Raw genomic sequence first — 24548 nt, 5'->3', positions numbered from 1 at the left:
ACAGGCTGCTGCTTTGGACAGACCGGGAGAAACTTTCCTCCCTGGCTAGTGAACGGTGAACTGTGACCGCTGCTGTGTGGGTTTTTTTTTTTTTTTTTTTGTGCACCGCCTCTCACTTTATTTCTACGTGGGTGAGCAGTGAGTGCTCGTGTTTGTGGCACCTCCCCGCTCCTCCATAGATCTGGTTGCCCCCTTGTACCTTCCAGGCTGCACCATGCATTACTCCTGCACCTCCTGGCTGTAGTTAGAGCAGGATCCCGACATTTCTCCCCCAGTCTTGCCTTGGTTTGGACTCCGGACCGCGCGTCATGCCGCGACACCTGAAGCGCACCCCGGTTCCGTTGCAGGACCGCCTGGTTCCTTTGTAACTGGATCTACTTTTCTTTTTGGAGGGAGAGGAGGGCATGCTCTCCTCGTCTCTGGAGAACACTTGCAAAGAGGAGAAGAAAGTAGAAAGACGAGGGTGAGCAGCAGCGTCAGCAGGAGGGAGAGATTATCTTAGAGAGTCTAACTTACTTGTAGATGTTTGATCAGGCCACGACTATGGGCGATGGGAGCCACCGCTGTGGACCCAACCCGCTGTGTCCGGACCGGATGGAAACAAAGTGCCGCGCCGAGATAGGGAGCCGGTCCCCGGTTCAGAGCTCCACCGACACCCCGGGGACGTCAGCATCCACCCCTACGTCCTCCAGCGAAGACGGACACGACAAACTTTTGGGAGTGGACCCTGACTACTGTCGGAGGATATTAGTGAGGGGTAAGTGGGCGAAAACAAAGCACACACTGATTAATTCTGTGCGTAAAAACTAATTGTCAGACTGAGAATCTGTGAAAAATTTCCAGGAAATTTGGGGATATTTTTACGTCATTATTATTTTACCCAATTGGAAAATTAGAACAATAATTATCATAATAATATGTTGCACCCCAGATACCATTATCTTCACAATACAGGGCTGACAGTCAAAGCAATTAGAAGAATAAAAGAAAAATAATTATCTTAAATTTGGAGTTGTTGGGTGCCTCTCCCATTATGAAATGTCAAAATGTTGCTATTAAATGTCATGGACTGAAAGAAGGCAGGTGTCAGTCAATTTTAAGTGCGTCTAAACTAAGAGAGGATTTTAATTTCTACACAAAGTGGCCAAACAGTGCAACACCTCTGGTGCAGGGTGGACTACAGAGAAGCTGCTGCTGTGGCAACAATAGGCTACTTTCACTTCCGTGATCCTTAAACAACTGTAACAGCAGACCACGCCTGAATATATTAAAATAAAATAAAATGTACATGCCAATATGAGATAAAACCTCTCAGCACAAGCTGTGACAAACTCATCTGTTCATTTGAAAAAATTAAAAGCTGATTCAGAGTCAAAATGTGACTTCTGTGGAATATTCGTCAGTGTTTTTTTTTTTTTTCTCAGACGTGCAGTGGATAATTATGTAATTTTCTGTGTCTCAGAGTTTAAAATTAGACCTGAGAAAGAAACAAAGGGAAACAGTTCAGGACGATCAGGTGAAATTCACCCTCCAGGCTGTTGCTTTTAACAACAAAGGAGGTGATAGAACAATAACATCACGCACCTCTCTGTGTGTGTGTGTGAGTGTGTGTGTGTGTGTTGGGTTACTTGTCAGTGGCTGATTGCCTTTGTGTGCCTCCGTTATGTTAAGGAACATCAGAGTAATATTTAATTCAACAGACTGTCCACACCCTCCTGCAGGAGGCCTCTGAGTGAAAAATTAAGATAAAGTCAATAAATGAAATCAGTCAGATATTAACTTTTCATTTGTTGTCCTCTAATCCATGTGAGTATAGGCGCTTTTAGAGTCATGTTTTAAGTCTAAGCAGCCCCAAATATTTGTATTTAATTCATGTTAATTGTATGTTATGTGTTTGCAGAGAAGCTTTAAGAGCACCTGGTCTCAGCAACATAAAGAAAAGATGCATAATGTGTCTGTTTGCACATGTAGTTTTATTTAAGGTTATTTGCATTTAGGACATTACTAATAATTATTTCAGCACGTAAAGACAAAGACTGGTTTAAACCTTGCGTGGAATAAAAAAATCTGAATTTACAATATATCTTTATGTGGGTTTATTCTGAGAGTGAATTCATTGTAAAGTTATCTTTTATTTTCAAGAACAACAGGTCAGCAGATTGTGCGGCTCCCCTCCATTCAGAACCCCGTAAAGAAAAAGCTCAAATTAAATTGCAACTGGTATTTTTGTGAATGATTATTATTTTATTTTTTTTTGCAGTGTTGTGTGACTGTTTGCTGTAGGCACGATCAATATGTCGGCCTGTCAGCTCTCGGTTTTTAGCTGAATGACGTGGATGTTATGGTTGCTAGCTGTTTTTAGCCTTTACTGGACGTTTGGTCGTGCGGTGTCCTGTGCCAGAGGAGAGGGAGGTTGTCCAGGGTGGGGACAGTAAAACTGATGCAGGCTAGTCATTTAAAAAAAAAAAAAAAAAAAAAGGTGAATAAACGGAGAAACACGAGCATAAACGGCGAGAGAGAGAAATTACGGACGTGGATGCAGAAAAATAAATAAATAAATCGACAACAATCTGCTACGTTAGAGCGTCGACCAGTATCTTAGACTAGCTCATTCTTATTATTATAGTTATATTGATTATTAGACTGCTGAGCTACTGTCGTCTGTCAAACAGAATTTTTAGATTAAACGTGTCCGCTTGTGATCACATGAGCCTCTTTTTCCTGTGAGATCTGGCAGGAATGTGTTCGTATATTCCCGGTAAATGATCAGTTAATGGTGTCCATCAGAGGAGGAGGGACAGGGGCTGTGAGCAGGTTTTTGGTGGAGATACTGTGGGCTACAGTTCGCACTGAGTTGACGGCGCCTGCAGTGTCAGGAGTTCTTTCTGAAGCTGAGTCTGGATGCTCGTATTTTCCGCAGAGAGGCCGGGGTCACCGAGAGGTCAGCAGGTCTGCCCACAGCCGCTGCTTCCCTCCTCTGCCTCCACTTTCCTATCGCAGTTTGAGCTGCTATTTTGCTCTGCATCCAGCATGAAAATGTGCAAATGTGTGCCACTTTGTGTCTAAATATTAGGAGGATTTGCTGCACTTCTGGCGCACAACCTCACTTGCCTGGCGACACATTACGCAAAGTCATTATGCGTGCGTAACGATGGAGACCTCTCAGGCAGGTTTCATTACGTAGCTCAGACCTGTAGGCTAACCAGACACTTAACAATAACTGTTTATAACGTTGGGATTGAAATAACTCTTTAATATAAATCAGGGCGCATTTAACTGATGAATTTAATGCGTTTCAGTAACTATTTTAATTAACCTGCTGTAGCTGAAACAGCCCACAGTTTTCATTTTACGCACTGATTCACCTGCTGTTTACCTAAAATGCTTTGTTTACCTCCTCATTGCCACGCTTTAACATGCGTTAATATAAGGGGGAATGCTCCTTTATAGCAAGTCAAATTTGCCTATTATAGCTAAAAAAAAAAAGTTTATTTCTGCTTTTACTCCAAATATTTTGGTTGCTGTAGCCGGTAGCCTTCCTATAGAAACACTATGGATGCTCGGTTCAATCACTTTTGTTTCATATTTAATTCAGAACTCTTCATATTTTATTGGATTGCATATTTTATGACTTCAAAACCCTGGACAAAGAGGAGATCTTGTCTGGCCTTCGCCTCCATTGAATCTAATAAATACGAACAAATATCTCGGCTACAGAGTCGACAGAAACACAAAGGTTTTACTGAGAGTCACCAGTCTGTTTTTAAAAAAAGACCCTCAGATTTGTGAATTAAAGCAAAATTCAATATTTTTTAAAAACTATTTCAATTTTTTTGTCTATTTTTTTTTTAATTTTCTTTAATTTTTATTTACAGGTAGAGAATACCCTGAGGGTTTAGCTTTAACTGACCCTCTTATCCAGGGTGCATCTCTAGAATTTTTATTTACTATAATCTACCATTGACACATGTTCTATTTATACTCTAAACTCTTCTTATACTTGAATTATATCTGATTTTGCGGACAATATTTGGAGACACCTCTAAACGGACCTTTTTCTGATCAATAAAAAGCAAGCAGGCTGCCAACAAGGTGGAACTCACAACTTGAATAGAAATAAAATAAAATAACTTCACTGATGCGCTCTTGCCTAAACAAAATATAGCCTAGTGGTAGTTTGTCCAAGAACCGACACACACACTATGTGGATGTTGATGCTGATGGATAATGACGCTCAGCCTTATTACAACATGGTGACCGGGCCTTTGCTGTTCGGGCCCCTCAGCTGTGGAAGTCCCTGCATGGAGACCTCAGGCACACAAACTCAGCATCCTCCTTAAAGTCTCTTCCTAACACCCACTTCTGTCTACTGGCCTTTTCTTAACCGCTGGGGTTTGTTGGAACTTTTAAAATAAGTTTATCTGGTTTAATATCTCACATTTTAGATTTCTTACTTTTATTATCTGTTTTTTATTTATTGTGAAGCACTTTGTACTTTAAGCACGTTATTATTATTATTATTATTATTATTATTAATATTATCATTATTATATTCTCTGACTTTGGAGTTAATTAAGTGTCGTGCTGAGTAATAAAGCTATACCATGTGTGTTTGAAACACCTGTCATTCAGAAACACTCAGCAGTTTTATAATGAGGACAAAACTGAACATAATTCAGCTTGTATATTTTTATCGCTGTCTATTTATCATAACACGCCCAATAAAGTCTTATGGCTGCAGTGGCTTTGATTCAGGATTTTCATTATTAAATACGCCACACTGACGCAGCCTGTGGGCCGTCTACAGTCACGTGGACTAACGTTACGCACGCAGTGTAAAGGTGATTTACGCGTTTGAGTTGTGGAGGTCGATCTTAATCAACAAACCGTAACCTTTTCCTAAATACTTGGTGTCCTACAGTTTGGTCAATTCGGATTAAACAGCGTTAGTTTTCCATCGTCACACCAACCACTTATTTAAGCGCAGTTACAGGAAATTTGCTTGTTGTTATTTTCGACACACCTGTTGTGAGAGTACATATTAATGGCAGCAGGGCCTTTCCTCAGGCGTGTTAATAGCACTATCTTATGGTGTTAAAAATAACACACGTGTGGCGTCTCCTACTCGCAGACGCGCATCCAGCCATTTTCTCCCTCTGAAGCCATTAGCCTATAGCTCAGCTCATGAATATTATATATGTTTGGCACCATGTAGGTTTACAGAATCACCGCAGCATCAAAGGAGGACGGACCTGTCTGTTTTTTAGCCTAAAACTACAGAATGTTTAGATTTAAGTCTATAATAATAGTCTCAGATATCATCCAGTATGTGCATGTCCTGTTTATGTTTGTGTGTATTGTTATATTGCTGCTGTGTGTATGTTAGGTTATGTTTATGTTTATGTCACAAAGTTATTTGTTGTTTTTGTTTGGAAAACCCTCTGAGACTTTCTGTTCTTTGGGGTTTTTTTCCCCTCTCTTACAGATGCTAAAGGCACCATCCGGGAGATCGTGCTGCCGAAAGGCCTCGACCTGGACCGGCCCAAGCGCACGCGGACCTCCTTCACGGCCGAGCAGCTGTACCGGCTCGAGCTCGAGTTCCAGCGGTGCCAGTACGTGGTGGGCCGCGAGCGCACGGAGCTCGCGAGGCAGCTGAATCTCTCCGAAACACAGGTAAGAGGAGGAGAAGTGTGGAGCATGCTAATGATGGACGAAAATGTTGGAGACGTGCAGCTGTAAGAATAAAACACAAATAATTGAGGATATTTTGATTCATATCTTAAAGGAATAATGACAAAATATTATTTTGCAGAACAGCTAAGCTAGTAGCCTAGCCGCGGATTGCTAGTTAGCATAGCTTGTAGCATATTTTAATGATAGTTATTATTATGGGTTTGGATGCCAGTACAGTACTTTAAGTATTAGTAACTTATTTATTAGCCAAATAATTTTTTGTAATAATAGTTCATGTCATTTTATTTTATTTTATTATAATATTTCTAATAATTTAGTCACAGGTGTGTGCCAGGCCTTTAACTGGCTCCTCAGCCAATCAGAGGGGAGAAGTTGAGTAGCCCCGCCCCCAAAAACACCAATCAGCTGTCTTCTTAAATGAGCACATCCGGGTCCTAATCCGGGCTGCAGCAAGGGACAAACACTGTTTTTATTTCCCGTTCAGGCCACATTTCACACAAACCAGTAAGTTTTGCATGAGTTTGTCTTATTATGGCTAAAATAAAGCCACGCTTTTGTGTAGTTAGCGTGGATTTATTGTCCAAAACTCAGACCTCTTTAAAAAAAAAAGAATTTTATCCAAATTCACATTAAAAATTTAAACTCTTTTCCAATACATGGATTCAACAACACATCCTATAAATTAGCCCGGATGAGTCAACGCCTCCGTGACGCACTCAGCCTGCAGCCAAATTAATAATCATCATTCTCATAAATGAAAAGTTTTTCATGGACTGAATTTAGAAATAACACACAGAAATAAACGCATCTTTATTTCCAGCGCAGCAATAAACATCTGTACAAACATTTTTAGCCTTTTTAGCTGTGTGTTAGTAAAAAATCGAGTGTTGCTGCCTGCTCCTCTGCACGCTGCAGACGCCGCGCGCTTCATTCAAAGTCTTCCTGCAGCGCCACGAGCCCACCCCCTCCGAGTTTATTATGGGCGTCACACTAGGCAGCCTGTATATAAGTTAGTAATTTTCTGTCTCATTTAAGGAAGTATAGACTCACGCAGTAATACTGCACTGAATAGAAAGATATTTAAGTGTTTCACTTCAGCCTTTAATTCAAATACAAAGAATATCTCTGCACAAACCACTAAAGCGCGCAGTTTTCCAGCAACAGCATCTTAACGAGAAATGGACTTTAGTCAACATACTGCAGGATTATATCACAATAGAGTCCATTCTTGCCAAAAAAATCTTGGGAATTTTATCGTGATTTTGTTTTCATACTTAGCCCAGTGTGGGCGCATGAAGAGTCCCTGAACTCTTGGAAGGTTTCATGTCTGATTTGAAGCCTGCAGACACTTGCTATCTGTGGACATGTGCGCGCTACGTCACCACATTTCCCCCTAAAGCACGCAACACGTACGTCAATACGTCCGTGGACAACAAAGAGAGGAAACTCGAAAATAAATCCACGAAATCAAATAAGATGACTTTAAAGAAGGAGCGTGCTTTAGATTTAGCGCAGTTGCTGTGATTTGGTGCACATGATCACCAGGAGGCTGCGGGTTTCGAGGCCTTTTGAGCGCTTGCGTTAAAAAAAAAAAAACAGGAGCTTTTACGCATCATCTCTGTCGGGCTGTGGAGTACACCAACATTGATATAAGCACAAAAAGCCCGCTCTCTAGCATACTGTAGGGGTGGTGGGTGTGAGGTGTGTGTTTGTGTGCAGTTTTTGGGAACACAGAGCAGCCACTGTGTCCCTCATTAGCGCTGACACTAGGGGTGTTAATGGGAGGGCCTCTGCGTCCTGCTGCTGCGGCTGAGGAGACGCAGGAGCGCAGAGGATTGGCTGAATGAAAACTGCATGACCTTCGAGGGAGGACAAAATGTAAATAGCAAAAAGTCTCCCCGGTAATGGCGTGAAATATTAAAACCATTGCTCTGAAATGTCTTAATGCTGTGTGTTATTGAAGCAGCTTTTACGTCTGATCGAAAGGCTTTTAGCTGGCATTAGTGGCCTTTTCTTTCTTATCATTTTATTTCTATATGCGGCGTTTGCATAATTTTAAAGCAAACGCGCCATTCAAGGCTAATCGCGCAGGAGCACAAAAGGAGGACGGGAGCTCCTGAAGTTTAAAGTCCCTCTGAGCGACTTGTTTGGGCTGTTTGTCTGCTTTCCGGGTGACTTACTGTGTTTGTTGATGTTTTCAGTGCGCTACTCAAAGCTTTCACAGGTTTCCCAGGAAGTAATTTGATTTGCATGTCCAAATTAAAGACCGCTGGCTTTTAAAAGCAGCTCCATTATAGCAAAGAGCGTTTATAGGCTTGTCTCACTTTTTTTTGAGAGGGTATTACGAGGGAAGACTGGGCTTTAAACTACATGCTATCTATCTATCTATCTATCTATCTATCTATCTATCTATCTATCTATCTATCTATCTATCTAGGAAAAAGCTTTTTCGTCTTTTCATAGAAACTCCAGTTTTCCCCCCCCGATATTTCTTCGAGCACAAAAGCCTTGAGGTCTTTGCAGAAATCGCTCTCTTTGATTTCGATTATATTCATGAAAAGAAATCGAAATGTCAACTTGTAACCTGCTAAAATTGTGAGATTTTTCATGTCAGTGAACGCGTAAAATCAGCTGTTTTTGTTTTGTCCCAGTACGTAAACAACATTTTCTTTTCAAATTCCTTCATATTATGTTAAAAGTGACATAATTTTACTTGTTTTCAGTCAACAGCACAAACAAGTTGACTTAAAAAACATTTGGATAAGTTCATACAGTGGCAACCAAAACATGACTAAATCACAAGTATTTCTAAAATGAACTTTTCTAAACGTGACAGGCCTCTTTATCTGTGACTGAAACATAAATACTAATTACAGTATTATGGGAGGTTGGATCGTTAAGTGTTTTTTAACAATGTTTGGGGATTTGGTCATTGACCCATGGTGTAACTCCAATTAGTTTGGTCAGGTATTCAAACTGATCACGCAATGAGGCAGCAGACATTGGAAACACACAAAAACACACACACACACACACACACGGACGCACAAGTAGCAACAGGCCCTGCAGATAAAGATTTTCATCTTCTGATTATGGAAACTTGAAAGAATTTTCTTATTATATGATTATTAGATGTCTCCAAAATGTGTCGCCAGGACGCAACGAACTTGGATTACACACAAAATCTGAGTTATGTTTTTAAATGTTGGTTTCCAGATGTATTTCTGGCCAGTTTGACGCGCGTTTTATGGCGTGTTCGTCTTAAATAAGCGTGATTTTTGTTTTCTAAACATATTGAAACACTGACCAAAACTTTTCTCTTGACAAAGGCTGACCAGCAAACTAACTTTAAGACCTATGGGGTTCAATAAACAGGACAAATAAGAGTAAATATGAGAGAAAAGTTTAATAACAGCACATTAAAAGCGCGTAAAACTGGGTGGAGCTATCCGAGGCAGTGCTGCTGCTCTTATCGCTCGCTTCAGAACAAAAACACTAATAACATCAGTAACTCGTTGAAATATTGGCCTGTATGTCTTAACCTTCTTGTTTTTTTCCTTCTAAACTCGTAAACGCATCCATTTGGAGCACGCAGAGGTCGAGCTGCTCGATCAAACGCAAATATTTCAAAATAAGCTCAGTTCCACCTGCAGAAAAAGAAGAAAAACAGCCAAAGTTAACTTCAGATCCACTTTACATCTGTCTGAAATGCGCCGAATTAATTCAGATCTTCATTACCAGTTGAATCTCATTCCGATATTTGAGCCCAAACGCGCGTTTAGAAACTTATTTTAGTCTCTGAGCAGCTGCAGCATCGTGAGAAGGAGCCATGAAGTCCTTATGCGCTCAGTAATCACAGCGCTGTAACGCGTTACTGAGGAATCCGTTACTCTGAGCTCTTCCTTCATCCCGGCAGGTGGCTCCCCGCTACAGGGTAACACACACAGGGGGGGGGTGGTGTGTGTGTGTGTGTGTGTGTGTGTGATGAAAACATGAAAGCCCCTGGTTCTTTTCAGTTACCTTTACATCCAGTTTGCTGATGGATGATCACAGGTTTTAGGGGACTCTGGCGGATCCTTCAGCTCTTATTGTGAAGGTATGTTGTGTTGTTTCCTGCAGGTGGAGGAGGATCATTTATTTAAAATCTATTTGATACTTGTAGCTACTGTAAGTGAAGACAGAGAAAGAGCAAACCTTCATCTTTGTGGCTCTGTTGGTGTATCTGTGAGTTCTTACATGAACAGTTCAGAGGCAATTTCTCCTGTTTTCTTCAAAATTTTCTCAATTCTACAGACTAAAACTATGTCAGACTTCCTTCTACAAGCTTTTATCTTTTTCTACATGAAAAGATAAAAACTTAACACATTCCTCCAGGAGTCCTGTCTGTTCCGACTGGTTTGGCAGTTTGACTTCAGGAGATTTTGGGACACCATGCTGTGTGGTCACTTTAAGCTCTCCCACAGTCCTCCTGAGTTGAGTGCAGCTGACGTATATGCTGCCATTGTATCAGTCCATTGTTGTTCGCAGCCCTTCCATGGAGAAGCTATGGATTTAATGGTCTCTGGGCCGTGTTAAACTGGTTTAATCCTGCAGCAAAGGGGAGAAAGCTCAGTGATGGAATCATGTTTAATCCTTAATGTAAAGCTGGCTGTATAATGTACAGATGTAGGAAAATGTTTGCATTTGTTCCCCTATTTTTGTGAAGTTGTTTGAGAACACAAAGAGAGCGGATTTGAAGTATTTCTGCTTTAAGGTAGATGTAAGAAAATGCAAAAAACCCATTGCACTTAATATTTAGCTGTTACAAATCAAAGAAATCTTCAATATAATTAAATACAACCAGGACAGGTGAAGTGTTTTTAGAGATGGAAGATTTTCTGCGGTGAAAACACCATAATTGTCCTTTATAAAACTGTGGTCTATTTTTTAAATGTATGACTACGATAAAGCTACCTGCTGCACCTCCGGCTACAGAGTGACTTATTCCATCTTCAGAGAGTAAAAGAATATCGGATTTAAAAATGCGAGTAAATTCTTTGTTATTTCTGGGACATTTATTGCGAAGCGGATTAAATTTCTCTCTTTCTATTTTAACACTTATTTAAATTGGGACGATCGAGTTGCTCGATTATAAAACATAAAAAGTCCTACTTTCTTTCAGCTGTAGTGCTTTTCTGGTTGTGTAGCAAATCATGTAAACACAGTTTGGTAATTTAATCTCACAGGCGTCCACATTTAGATTTAGATCATTTGTGTTTGTAGTTTAATGTTCAGTATGTGTGTGTTTGACTGAGTCACTTTGACGTTTCACGTTGAGCTCCTGTGGCGGGATTTAAAACACAGAGCGGACTCTTAAACTTTCCCCATTTTTACCACAGAAAACACCTCCTCACACTCCGTTTTGACCTTTTTATTCGTGTGCTGGACGCTCGGGTTGTCGTAGATCTGTTTCAGAGGAGGATGAGGAGAAGCTAAGCAGCCCAACTTGAGCTGAGAGCCACAATTAGACTGTGAAGGTGCTGCTGTCGCTGCTGTCGAACAACATTCAAAGTAAACTCTTTGTGATGTGTTAGTTTCAGCCTCTGAAAGCAAGATAGCAAATCAAAATGATGCACCGGCAGTTAGAATAGAGACACACACATTTTAGAAGAAATTTGAAAGTTTAGACGTGTTGCTGTGATTTCATTGGCTTACATAAGAGAGCTTACGGAGGCCAGCAGGGACAAATTCTGACAACAAGCAAAGACAATTAAGTTTTTGTAATTAAGCCATTCACTACATGAATGATGTTGCAGGGGATTTTACTGATTAAGCTGCCAAAAACACATTTTTAGTCGGCGCACCTGTTACCTGATATGATTTAGGACCATCGCCCACCTTGATGTGAAACAGCTGACCTCTGACAGGTGTGCAAGTCCTCCGAGATCAGCGTCACACTTCCTCTCATGTTCGGCCCGCCGTCTCGCCTCTCGGACGGCCAGTTCTTTGATACCAAACAGCCTCAAGCACAGTTTAGTGATGGCTGAGAAAACTTTTAAATGATGCTTCTTGTTGCTGTCTTGCCTTGTGGCTTTCTTTACCACGGGGACGTCAGAAGTCGGTGCTGGTCACACGTCAGCACCCCTGGAGCAGGCCGTGTCCGCTCACACCTTTTAGTCTGTTTTAAATCCTCTAAGATTTTTGTTAATATGTTGCATAAAACATCTTTTAGTGTCTTGAAAGAGCCCAGAGAGACAGGCACTATAAAAACTAGGTGACCCCTGTATGACCTCTTATGAAACCTGGTGAATCTGAATTCCCTGTCAAGAAGATGCACCTGCTTGTGCAAAAACATCTGCAAGCATTTATATAATGTGACATGAGGACAGTATAATTGTTTCGGCATTGTTACAGTGGCAAACACACACAGACGGACACTTTGGTTGTAATTTGCTGCACAGATATGAAGGGAAAACTGAGAAGAGTCAGCTTTTTTCCCTTCAAAAGCTAAAAAGGGAATCATTTTGATACTGTAGGAAAAGGCCATTTTGGCTAAATGCACCCTGCACTGCGTCCTGATTATACATCTATCTGTGTTTTCCTCTGCAGGCCTCTGAGGCGAGAGGAGACAAGATGACAAGTTGTGTTTATGTGTCTACGTACAGTGAATGTCCTCGTTGTGTGTATTGTTCTCCATGACGGCCCAGACAGACGGTGTCTGGCCACTTGTCTGCGGCGTAGAGGACCCACCATGACGTATAGCTGTGCAGATGTGGGAGGGAGGCGGCCACACAGTACAGGGATTGTCCAAACACTCAGAATAGAGAAAGAGATAGGAAGGGGCGCAGACAGACAGACAGACAGACAGACAGACAGACACTTGCTGCCTTTGTGCTTTCTGTTAAAATGTTTGGGCTTCGTGTTGTGAAGAAACAAGCTCTTTCCTCTTTACTCTGCGGTGACCTAAAGCGAGAGCAGCGTCTTCAGAAAGGGAACTTTTGCCCGACATGCTGATGGTCAGGAAGGAACCAGCAAGGCTCTGATTATCTAATCAGTTGATTAGATAATCAGAAGAACATAACAGCAATGAAATCGTATTTGCCTTTGTCCTTAATCACTCTCTCAGATTGAATTGACTTGTTTCAGCGGCTTCTGGCAGAGCGAAGTGTGTGTGTGAAGCCAAGGATGGTGTAATTTTCCAAACATATGGAGGATCATGAAATCCTTCAACTGATGTGAAAACAGGGAAATCAGCAAAATTGGACACAAGAGGTATTCACACACAATCACGGGCAAACACACATACACACTCTATGTGCCTCAAGTCTGACCTCAGGTCTCCAGGCAAAGCTTGTCCTTGCAGCCACTTTGCATGGACTTTGTGGTTGAGGTGAATCAATTTTTGCTGACTTTCTTTGCATTCAATTTTTTTCGCCATTAGGCGCCTTTCAAAACATCCTCTCCTCACATTCACACACTCAGCTGTGTGTCAGATGTCTCATTTTATAGAGTATAAAGCCGCCAGGTATCTAAAGCACATGGAAAACGACACCTTCGCCTATAGAAATGTCCAATTCTTAAGTCATAATAAATCAAAATATTATTATAGAACATCTTAAAAAAGGTTTAGAAAATATTATTTCACTATTCTTCTATTCTAAAGCTATAATACAATATATTTACTATTATTATTATTATCAGACATAAATGAGATACTGACCCACAGCAGCACTTTTTTACTCTGCATGTCTCTGACATAATTAAGGTTATGTGGCTGTGAATGAAACATGTTCAGCGTATTCACCAATGAATAGAGGGTAACTCTTTATACACTATTCGGTAGTATTTGATATTCTCTTTATTTAGATGGTGGTCTATTTTTTTTTCTTTTATCGGAGCAAAAGAAGCAGGAGAAGCTGTTTTTTTTTTTTTTACGTAATTGGTTTGCCAGTAAAAAAAAAAACTCTTTATAGCTGAAGGACATTTGCCTAATTTATTCCTATAGTACATCACTGGCCTTTTGACTTAGTTTAACCAACTACAGTATATTTCACATGCAACATTTTCAGATAAATCTAGTGAAGTTCTATGTAAAAAAAAAAAAAATTAAATGTAAAAAAAATAAAATAGCAAGAAATAGAAATAGCTGATTCTTGCTTTTTTTTTTCAAATACATACGTTAGTACGGGTCTTGAGTAAATGTAAGAATTATTTTCGTCTTCTGTTAAAATCATAAATTACAAATTTGTCTCAAAGTGTGTTACACTCTCTGTAGAAGACGACACCCTCTATCCTTAGACCCTCGTCTTCCTCAGATCCTCGCCCAGAAAATCCCTTTTTTAAGGGGGGAAAAAAAAGAACATTAGTAGGAGCAGAAGAGGATGGAGCGCCTCTTTAGAGTGACCACACACGAAATAGATTTCATGTGTATAGACATAAAATATAAGGATAAAACAATGGTATGCATTAGAAAATCCAAAATAGGACAGTTGAATTGTGCCTGGTCTTAAGACCTCTCTGTCTTTCTTTTGCCAGCTGTGACAACAAAATCAAATATGATTCCTACCAGAAAAGAAAAGCATAATGCCGAAGGTGATTCGAGTGACTGCGGGGTGACATGCAAGAAAAGTCATGGACCGCATTCAAACCCCTGCTGAGTTCTTTGGACGAATGAGTGCAGCATTACAGTGTGTGAAGGGAGGAGGTGAAGGCTGTTATCTGAACCTGGTGGGGTTCACCCTGGCGAGGGATGGCGAGAGAGAGAGCGGTTCGTGGATTGAGGACAGGAGGGAGGGAGAGAGGGAGGGCTGACGGGAGAGAGAAGGGGTGGGCCTCATAACAGTCCCAAGTGCTTTTGCGCTGAGGAGGATTAGGCAGCCATATCTACCAGCGATTCTGTAAGACGGGGTTAACCCCTGGCTGAACCTGGCTGGACATGTGCTGCAGTGATGGAGGACCAGATCGGGTTTATTCGGGCAAGGTTAGGCGGCGGGGCGGGGCGGGGCTGGTGGGTTTCGAGGTTTAAGGGTCAGGTAAAATGTGATGGCGGCGGGTGCAGTGTAAGAAGATGCAGGCAGAAAGAAGAGGAGGAGGAGGATACATGCCTGGATGCTCTGCAGGAGCTGCTGGCATCAGAGCTGGATGTGTTTGTGGAAGGAGGCTGTTAAATCCCACATAAAACTGACACAGACACGCTACGCTGTGCTTTTGTGTGATGGTGTCAACATGGATTTAAGAAAAGCTGAATATTTTGGTCAGTTTGTAAAGTTTCAGTACCTTTTTATCAGGAGCCATTTTCCAGCAGGAGAAGTCTCTCTGGAAGGAGGGATGGTACCAATGTAGATCCCCTTTAGTAAGATGATACAACTCTTTATTACTAGTTAGAATTTTGTATTTATGCCAGCATATGTGCCTTGATTTGTTTTTGGTTTTTTATAACCTACAAAGGGCCTAACATCCATGCAGGTTGTTTTTATTGTTGCCGTCAGATATAAGTAGAGATTTCTGTTGGACTGTAACCAGAATTTTAGAAATACTGACGTTCCAATTATTCAAAAAAAAATTAATGAATTCACATTTTTGACATTCTTGCGCCCTACATGACGATAAAATAGAGCTCACAGTGTTAGAGATACAATTCGGGTGGAGAAATACTGAAACTGAGTTATTCTTTCAAACAAGTCCCATAATCTTCACTGTAAAAGTACAAATAATCAAAACCACATAATTCTAACCAAAATACGTAGAGTAGAGTTAGCAAACTAGAAATAACTGAACAAAAGAGCAAAAACATTGGTTGGGAATATAAGCGACGAGGCGTTTCTCGAGGGGGACGTAAACTACTCCAAAGAGGAGGTCTCCCTTCATATTGAGACACTCATCAGCCAACCTGAGGGAAGCTTTTATGTAGTTAAACAACTCAGGAAATGTTAAAGATGAACTAAAAGTAACCTATTCTTTGAATAGTTTCCTACATCGCTCAAATATTTGTTTATTTAACGGGCTGAAAAAGATCGTTTTAATATATGCTTTTTAACAAAGTTGAACAAATGTTAGATGACTAGTTTGTCCTGCCACGTTCATTTTAATCGTGACTTGCTGAGGGGCCTCAGATGGAAATTAACTTTGCATAAATGAATGATAATAAATAATTTTTTACTTATTTCCAAACATCTTTTTGTCACTTTTTCTTGAGTCACTGGTCCGTCAAATGGCCGTTCTACCCTGAGAGTGAGTTTGGTTTAAGAAGCCAGCTTTCATTCTAACAGGCAATCATTTTAATTGTCAATAATTGTCAAGGTGGTATCATTATTATAATACAAAGACTGATGTGTTGATCCATCACACACAGTTGAGTAAGTCGTTTCAGCCCATTTTCTTCTTACTTGTCCGTTTCTTCAATAATGGCGCCCACTGGTCCGTCACACACTGGGTGCCATCGGTTCATTACACTACATACAGTTGAGTATCCGCTGGTGTGTTACGTACACTTCAATGGCCGCTGGTCCGCCTGGTACAACCTTCATGGAAAAGAGTTTTCATTGTGTGCTGCGGCTCATCACATGCCTGGGATCAGGGGGTCTGAACAGGGTCACAGCGAGAGCAAAGAGCTGCTGGAGGGGTCATTGAAAGTGTGAAAGACAGTCACTAAGCGTCCTTCTTAAAGACTTTAACGTCACAATCCTGCACTTCACCCATAATGCATTATCGGCATTATAAATCTGGGCAGGAGAGCGTGGGGCATCTCTTGGATGTTGCAGTGAAGGCTTTCCATTGTTGTAGCTTAGGTCAACAAAGCAGAAAATTAAAGTGATAAATACACAATTTAGAACAAAAGTTACATAATCATCATATAAATATATATAAATATCATATAAATATAAATACACTGTACATATATCTCAGTGGCATGTAGGAGCTTAGTTTATTTATTGGACAGACACATGGATGACCAGTTGATCTGTACACTGGGCCTTGATCTGGCTTAACCTTTCTACCTCTAGCCCAGTTTGCCTACTGCTTTGTTCGCAGCTGTCTGGATTCACAGCACAGGCCTCTGATTGGCTGACCTCTGCCCGACTGGCCTGTGTATTCATGCATGCTTTTCTGATCATCTCCCCCTGACCTTGAAATTACCCTGCCCTGTCTACGTTTACCCCCATCATTTCATTCCCATCCCCTGCAATGCGTCTCGTTTCCCTCCGTCCAGTGATGTCTCACCTCTCGCCCTCTTCATCCTCTGTGCTTCCTTAAAGGGAAAATTATCTGCACCCACAGTCCGCCGGCGCTGTGGTTGTTCGAACTACAGATTGTATTTCCAAATATTTTATATTCCTGCCGTGGGAAAATTATTTCAATGGTTTAATGCTGGAATCAGATCTTCGGGGCTCCTTGTATGATCTAGAATACAGTGTGGAGGAGAAAGAGGCTGCCACAATCGAGAGCCAGACGGTGAAGATGGCGCCGCAGTGCATTCTGGTTATTGTAGGTTTTCTATAGTTTGGGCAAAAGGGAATAATACAGCCCCTTTTTCTGCTTTCTCTGGTCATGTAGCACCAATTTTAGAAATATTTGTGCCTTTCTACTGCATGGACAGCCCAGTTTTATGACCATCTTTCCAGGAGTTAAATATTTCTTTAATATGACGTATACCCACAATAATGGGGAGGGATACAGGGACACACACAGGGAGGGACTTCTATGTAAATACAAAGTAAACAGGATGAAACTGTCTCATTTGATAGTAGGTGCGTAAGTGTGAGGTTTTTGAAAAATCTGTCATAGTTTTATTTGTATTGCGTTTCTATTCAGTAAGTTAATTGTTAAATTGTTTAATTGTTAATGTTTTAAATGTTTTTTCCCACATCAATAGACATATTAATATATACACGCACTTTTGCTGTCACCTGTAATTATCAGATGATAATTAAGTAGCCTGAATGTTGTTTCTATAGACAGCACAGTTACAAAGTGCTTAAAAGATACAATATTATAAAATAGAAAGGATTACTCTCAATAGTCAAAGACATAGAATAAAAACAGAATGAAGTTTTTCAAGAATATCAGTCAATAATTAATAAGGTAATTTTTAAAAATGTGGCAGCTGACCTGGAAATTGCTCCAGTGTAGGAGCTAAAACATGATTTGCATTGAGCCTGGACATTTTGTTGCCATTTTTTGATATACTCTTGTACATGTAAATTGCCTTTAATGCATTTCCCATCTTCTTTAAACCAGTAATCCCCACATTATGCAAATTATTAACACAATTTCTTAGTTTTGCAGACCAGTGAAAAAAAATGGAAAAGAAAAGGAGAAAGTCATCCACTCATAGTCTCACTCACCCTCCTGCTGCTTTGTAAATCATAAAAAGTTGACAATTATCAAGGCATTAGCTATCACAGTAAATTTTAATATATTAATGAACTGAAACAGCAGCTGTCTTAGATTAAAAGGCAGGTGATATTCGACGTTTTTCTCATTGTCAAAAAAACTCATTAAACTCACAAATATTATTGTGTAGCCAAAACGTGATACGTCTTATTTCTCTGTACCTCTAAGCTCAGTCGTTCAAAAACGTACTACATTAAAATTAAACATAGGCTCTGGAGGTTATTCTGAGTGAATCCCACGTACACAGTCCTGCTGCTGATGTGTATTGATCCGCAAACAAATGTGCTATTTCCTCCTGTTCGAGTAGCGATTGCTGAAAACTACAGTGCCCAGCTATTTTAAGAAAAAAACTGAGCATTTTTCTTAAAAAAAAAAAAGAAACCAAATGTATACGACTATTTCTAAACTATTAAGAGACAAGCTAACACATGATTGGTTTGAGTGTTTTCAGGGGTTTGATTGACAGCAAGATAAATTTAGAATAACACCAGTCATTTCCTGAGATCTTCATCATTAAATTGACATCAAATCTATCGCCTGTCTTCCACTGTAACGATCTAATGGGTGTTTGGCCTAAAACCCTATGACATGGATATTAGTTAATAAGGTGAATATGTTTTAATTTGTCTTCCTTTTGTCCTATTTTTGTCACATCCTCTCTTCTACCACCCTTACCTCAGTCCTAACCTCCTCACCCGGGCTCTCCACATGCCCCGGCCTCACCCTGGCAGGCCAGAGTGCAGCAGGGCGGTGTGCAGAGGGCAAGGCTGGGGCAAATGCAGGTCACGCCAGATTCAGATCTCCCTTGGTAATCTCTGCCCGAGCGCTGAACCCTGGATCCCATTAAAAAGGATTTACATCCAATAGTGTAGATGTACCAAAGGCAGCTTTGCTTTCTTCTCTCCTCATCATTTCCCCCCTCTAATAAAATCCCTGTAAAACACCAGCAAGCTTTTTTCCCCCCTATTTTCCCAGCAATGGATCGGAGGACTGCAATGTGAACAGGAGACTGAGCCACACCCACAGCATGGGGATAAAGGCGAGGGATTGGTTGGGCGTTTTATCTTTAGTGAAAGCTTTTTATGGGATGTGGGTGTTAGGCTGGCCGTGGCACATGAGTAAAACACAGAGAGAGTCCTTGGAGAGGCAGTGCGTGATCTAACTTAATATCAACCGAGGGAAAGGAGAAACGGCTACACAGAGATCATGCGTACTGTTTGTCCGACCCTCCTGTCATCTCTCCCTCCCTTCCACCGTCTCCCCCTCTTATCTCTATCTCCACTATCCCTCCCTCTGCGTCTCTTTTGGTATATAAGACTTGCTGGCGTCAGTATTCCTCTCTGAGCTGTGGGATCCGCTCCGATCCCATTATTTGTGTCGTGGTCAGTAGCTGAAACTATGATCTCACTTGCCCCAGCTGCTTGTTGAGCCTGTCCAACAAGAAGTCCAATGATACTGTAGTTAACTCCAGCCGACTTGATTACCTCCACACAAACAGCAGCTCTGCTTGGCTTATAACTTATGCCACCCAATTGGGTGAGCTCCTTGTCACTCTGGCTCTGTTTTAGAGGATTATCGGCAAACTGGTGCCAACTGCACGAAGGTGCTGTGGCATCACGCTACAGAGTAGAATATAGAAGAAGATTCACTGGGCAGATTTGGAAAAGTTCTATAGAGAATGTGAACTGCTGATGATGTGTGTGTCCTCTGGAAACATTATATAATATTTGCTGCTAAATGTTCCACTTTGATCACCAGGTAGCTAACTGCGTCTGTCTGCTCTTTGGTGCAGAGCAGGTTGTGTACAGTCGGATGTTAGAGATTTTTCACTGAAAACAGGTGCGTCCTGCAGCCGAAAACGACGCTATGAGAGCGGTGAAGCAAAATAGTACATTTATTTGTAAGATCTAGAAGGGAGGGGAACGATATTGTTTAGCTGTCGACCAGACAGCTAAACAATGAGCTAAACCTCAACATAGAGGAGCTGCAGTTTCAGGTAATATTTCTCTGAAGGTTCACTCCACACGACACCTTTTGCAATGTCACGTTGTTTTCACATTGTTTGTATAGCCGCCTTAAAGACCTTGCCATTGGAAGTAAGAAACAGTTGTCATTGACTGTATTGTATTGACTGGCAGTGTCGTTGCCAAGAAGTAAACTCATCTTAACCGTCAAATAAAGAAAAGTTAAATTCTTAAACTTGAGTCTCACTTTTCGTTTGAGTCTAATTCCAGATGAAACTTCAATGATGCCGGTCAGATCATAATAAGTAGTTCAGTGGGAGTCTGATATTCCAATAATTGGCTTTGCCTGACTTTTAGATGTGATTGGCTGGTTGGGTCTTGACACTTTGTCAAGAGTGGTTAAAATGGGGGCATTTCTAAATTGACATGCCCATTGAGAAGTGTCCACAGAGAGAGTCCTTACTCCATCAAACACACGGATAGTTAGTCTGTTGTCTCATCGCAGTCTTCACCCGAGCCACTTTGACCAATTTCTTTAACAGCGCCAAAGAAAGCGCAACTCTACGGGCATGAAAGTCAAATTAAATTTTAACACTTTCACCTGCAGTGCGTGAACGCAGGGTAAAGCTTCTAAAAGTTTCCTCTGAACAGCTGCTGCAGCACAATTCATGTGTTTTTTTTGTTGCTGGAAACCTACAGAGAGACCAAAAAAGTCACATTAGAGTAGCAGGTAGTGTTATATCAGTGTGGGGCAACGAGAGAGGTGGGCAACACAGGAAGTAATCAGATAAATACCAAACTATTGGGTTCTTTTCCCTAGAGGTTGACATTTAGTTGCACCTGTCTATAATGAAGAGCAGCCTGAGTGTGTTGGTGGATCCTTTGAAGTTAAGTTGAGACTAAATAGAAGTTCAGATGTTATGTGAGACCTTAAAATCCATCTGATATTTACCCCAAATCATTGTTTTAGACCCACACGACAACTGGGATCTCAACACCGAAGGTCCACCTTGACATAGCTGTGGAGTCATGTGCGTGGCTCGCTCACTGCAAGTGTGTGTGCGTGTGTGTGTGTGTGTGTGTGTTGTGTGTTCACTTCACGGGACCTCTGTGAATGTGTGTGTGCGTACATGGTCCTGCTGTGTTTGCGTTGCACCTCCATCTAGGCTTTATACATCGCTTGTTTGTTTACGTGTGTCATCTGGCTGTTGTGCAATCAACAAATGGTTATGAAACGTTTTATTAAATTAAGCCCCAGACCCTTGACAGGCTCATGCATTTCTGCTGTTGCAGGAGTTTCCCTTTTAAGTCGTCTGTTGCCAATCCCCATTTATCAGGGATTAGATTACTGGATTTCTACGAAAAGTCGTGAAGAGGCTGATCGAAGGTCTATCGTGTGTTTAAATAACTTTCAATGTAGTGCTGGGTACTCTGACACAGTGGGGAGTTGAGGATGAGTGGGAAAATAAGGAGACATAAACATGCTTGTTGCTGATTTCTTCTGAAACAAATGTGTGTTTTGTGCTTTTTGTCTTAAATCTTTTAGAGTTTGGCTCATTTGCTGTCTTCACTCACAGATTAAAAGGCAGGATTTAATAATACAAACTCAACTGGAACAAACAGTGGTCGCCACACTTTAATTACCAAATATTCACAAGTTCCAGCTACCCGGTGCGTGGCTGCTCTCTATTTTAAATCTTTGTGAATTGGATTTTGAAGACATTACGTTGGGCTTGTGATGTTCACAATGTTCTGACTAAATAATTGACAAAATAATCTGCAGATTAGCAAACACAGCATTAGTCTCAGCACTGTTGTAAATATGGAAATATTGAACACAATTACGTGTACTAACTTTTTCCCCTCTAGATCTTACAATGATTTAATCCAGAAAAAATAATTCGGCTCTAGACTTTGTGTGCTCACACAATAGCCTCTGTATCTGTACTGTGCTTCAAAGTTAACCTTGGACTGTGATGATTTATGCTCTTTGTCACAAATCCCAAGAATCACCACAGCTTCAGGAATGTGGAAGAATAGGTCAAAGTGTCAAAAATGTCATAATTCAACTTTTCAAGTTTTCTCTCACTTTTCAAAACCATCTATGGGGAGGGAGCCTGAACTTCTGAGGAATAACAATAGACATGTCTTTAGATGTGCATTAACTTTACGTCAAACTTTACTTCCTTACTTCAACAATTCCCAAATTTGTGTCTTTTTTGAGTGACTTTACTGCATTTTTCATCGTTATCATCAAATGTGAACTGTGTATCAAAACAAGACAGTACCAACATGCAATTTGAAATGAAAAACGGTAAATTACCATCCACCCCCCTGCATGCCACAGCGTGGGGGACACTATGAGTCTGTAGTAAGACACGCTGCACCGTGAAACTCGGTCAGGATCGTATACATTTTTCATGTGTGTGATTCCTCTCAGCGGTGGCTCTCCGTGCAACGATCTCCTGTGACCCCACCTTGCCCTCAAATCAACTTCGCACCCAGCCCCAACTTTTCCACACGCTATACATTAAATCTACGCTGCACTTCATAAATTAAACATGTCGGACAAGGACAAGCAGAGTTCACCGAGCTTCTCCCAGCCTGCTGCGGGTGGCGTGATGGCTCATGTTGTGAAACTCTAAGTTTGCTGCCGTGACAGGAGACGGTGGTGCAGATGTCGATGGCGATTATGAGTTTTTTGTTTCTGAAATTCCAGGTTTTTCACTTTCTTTTTCCTCTAGAACCAGCAAAATCTGTGCAAACTGCTTGATTTGTGATACATTTGCATACTTTGTCAAATCAGCTCCATGGATATATATATATATTCATATATATATAAATATATTGTGAGGATGTATTTAGATTTTTGCACACATACTGTGGTTCTGTTGTGACTGAGCTGATATTGCCACTTTGCTTTATAGCTCTGATATCACTACCCATCCCCATATGTGCAATTCTAGCTTGTTAGAGCCGTGAAGTGTGAGAGGAAGCAAAGTGCATGGGACCAACCATGATCAAATGTGCAGAGAAAAACAACAGAGTTGATCCAATGGCTGGTACCAGGGGATTACAGCATCTCCGCTTGTTCTGCACGGATTTATGCGTGTATGACTGGTTTACCGCAAAGGTGTTGCGTGCTCTCACCGCTCGCAACTGTGGGCACACAGATCATGCTACAGTGCAGATATGCATCATGCAGAGGTCACAAAGAAGTCAGTCACACAAGTGTTCATCTTTTGGGCACGTTAAGAAGATGTAGGATGTCAGGATGAGTTGGTGTTACAGCTTGTTGAAACCTCAGGCACTGAAGAGGAAAACAGTTTGGATGGTTCATGAGTTATGAAACACTTTGTGCAGAAGAAGCTTTGTGCAAAATAAACATAGAAATAACCTTAAAATGTACCAAACTGGCATAAAATCTAAGAATTTTGATGTTTTTTTTATGACATAAAGAACATAAAGCTATGATTGTGATGTTTTCTGGCCTTTTCTTTTCTGCTTTCACTGATTTTAACGTGTTTGCGACCATGCTGGTTCTATCTCTGCAGGTCAAGGTGTGGTTCCAAAACCGCCGGACCAAGCAGAAGAAGGACACCACCAAGGATTCAGACAAACGCTCCTCCTCCTCAAATGAGTCGTTGGCCACCTGCAACATCTTGCGCCTCCTGGAGCAGGGCCGACTCCTATCGGGCCCTGCCCCGCCACCTAACTCCCTCCTGGGGCCTCCGCCACATCCGGCGAATGGCTCCCTGCTGAGCAGCCCGGGCGGAGGCTCCTCCACCTCTCCGCGGATCAGCAGCAACACTCCTCCTAGCTCTTTAACGGGAGGGACTTTCGGGCTGTCGCTGCCCTCGCTGGGTGGCACCCCACCCTCACCACGCCTGGGCGTCCCACCACCACACTCCCTCTGCTTCTCCATGCCGCTGCTGGGGGGCGCTCACCATGAACTGACATCCGCCTACGGCTGTGGTTCTTCAGCTTTTGAGCCGTACATGCGGCTGGACAGGAAGGAGGCAGATCTGGGAGGGAAGAAGACAGTTTCTTAAGTAAAGTGTCCCTCTTTTAGGACACCAGGGGGCTGGGACTTGTCTTTGTAAGAGCTTTTCTCCTCAGTCGTTCACCCCGCCGGCTGTTTGACACTTGAGCGGCAGCAGACAGGAAAAACAAAGCACCCTGGACCAGGAGAAATGAGAAAAAAGAGGAGACCAGGTTGCTTTCCTTGCGGCACCATTTTGTGCCACAGCACTGTTGGGCACACTGACACAAAATGGTGAAAAGGACATGATGTGAGGGAGACTCTCCCACATTAAAAAAAAAACAAAAAAACTTGTGAATTTTTGCAAAAATGCCGTGTGCGTATGTTGCGTGAACCCTGACAGACAGATCTCTTCGCAGTGGTTTTAAGTGACTCTTCACTTTTTGTCCAGTGAGTTTGTGTGTGTGGTTTTCTCTCTATACAGGTCTTCATTTATTGTTCAGGAAAAAAAAAAATACTTGACATGGATAGTTCAG

General features: G+C 41.5%; 1 protein-coding gene across 1 annotated transcript; it reads left to right on the top strand.

The window, feature by feature from the left end:
• Positions 1 to 522: 522 nt before the first annotated feature.
• On the top strand, positions 523 to 24082 carry vax2 (ventral anterior homeobox 2). The gene is made up of 3 exons (XM_070855088.1): positions 523 to 757; positions 5486 to 5673; positions 23585 to 24082. The coding sequence occupies exons 1-3, from the start codon at positions 523 to 525 to the stop codon at positions 24080 to 24082; spliced, it is 921 nt and encodes a 306-aa protein (XP_070711189.1).
• The last annotated feature ends 466 nt before the right edge of the window (positions 24083 to 24548 follow it).

The sequence above is a fragment of the Pempheris klunzingeri genome, chromosome 23, assembly GCF_042242105.1.
Source record: "Pempheris klunzingeri isolate RE-2024b chromosome 23, fPemKlu1.hap1, whole genome shotgun sequence".
In the NCBI taxonomy this organism is placed as follows: Eukaryota; Metazoa; Chordata; class Actinopteri; order Acropomatiformes; family Pempheridae; genus Pempheris; species Pempheris klunzingeri.
Note: the sequence above shows the minus strand (reverse complement) of the source record. Positions and strands in the feature narration are given on the sequence as shown.

Excerpts from the sequence above, each read along its gene's own strand:
- vax2 (XM_070855088.1), top strand. The coding sequence starts at position 523 with ATGTTTGATCAGGCCACGACTATGGGCGATGGGAGCCACCGCTGTGGA. Across the intron at positions 758-5,485 it reads TCGGAGGATATTAGTGAGGG|ATGCTAAAGGCACCATCCGG; the intron begins GTAAGTGGGCGA and ends CCTCTCTTACAG. Across the intron at positions 5,674-23,584 it reads TGAATCTCTCCGAAACACAG|GTCAAGGTGTGGTTCCAAAA; the intron begins GTAAGAGGAGGA and ends CTATCTCTGCAG.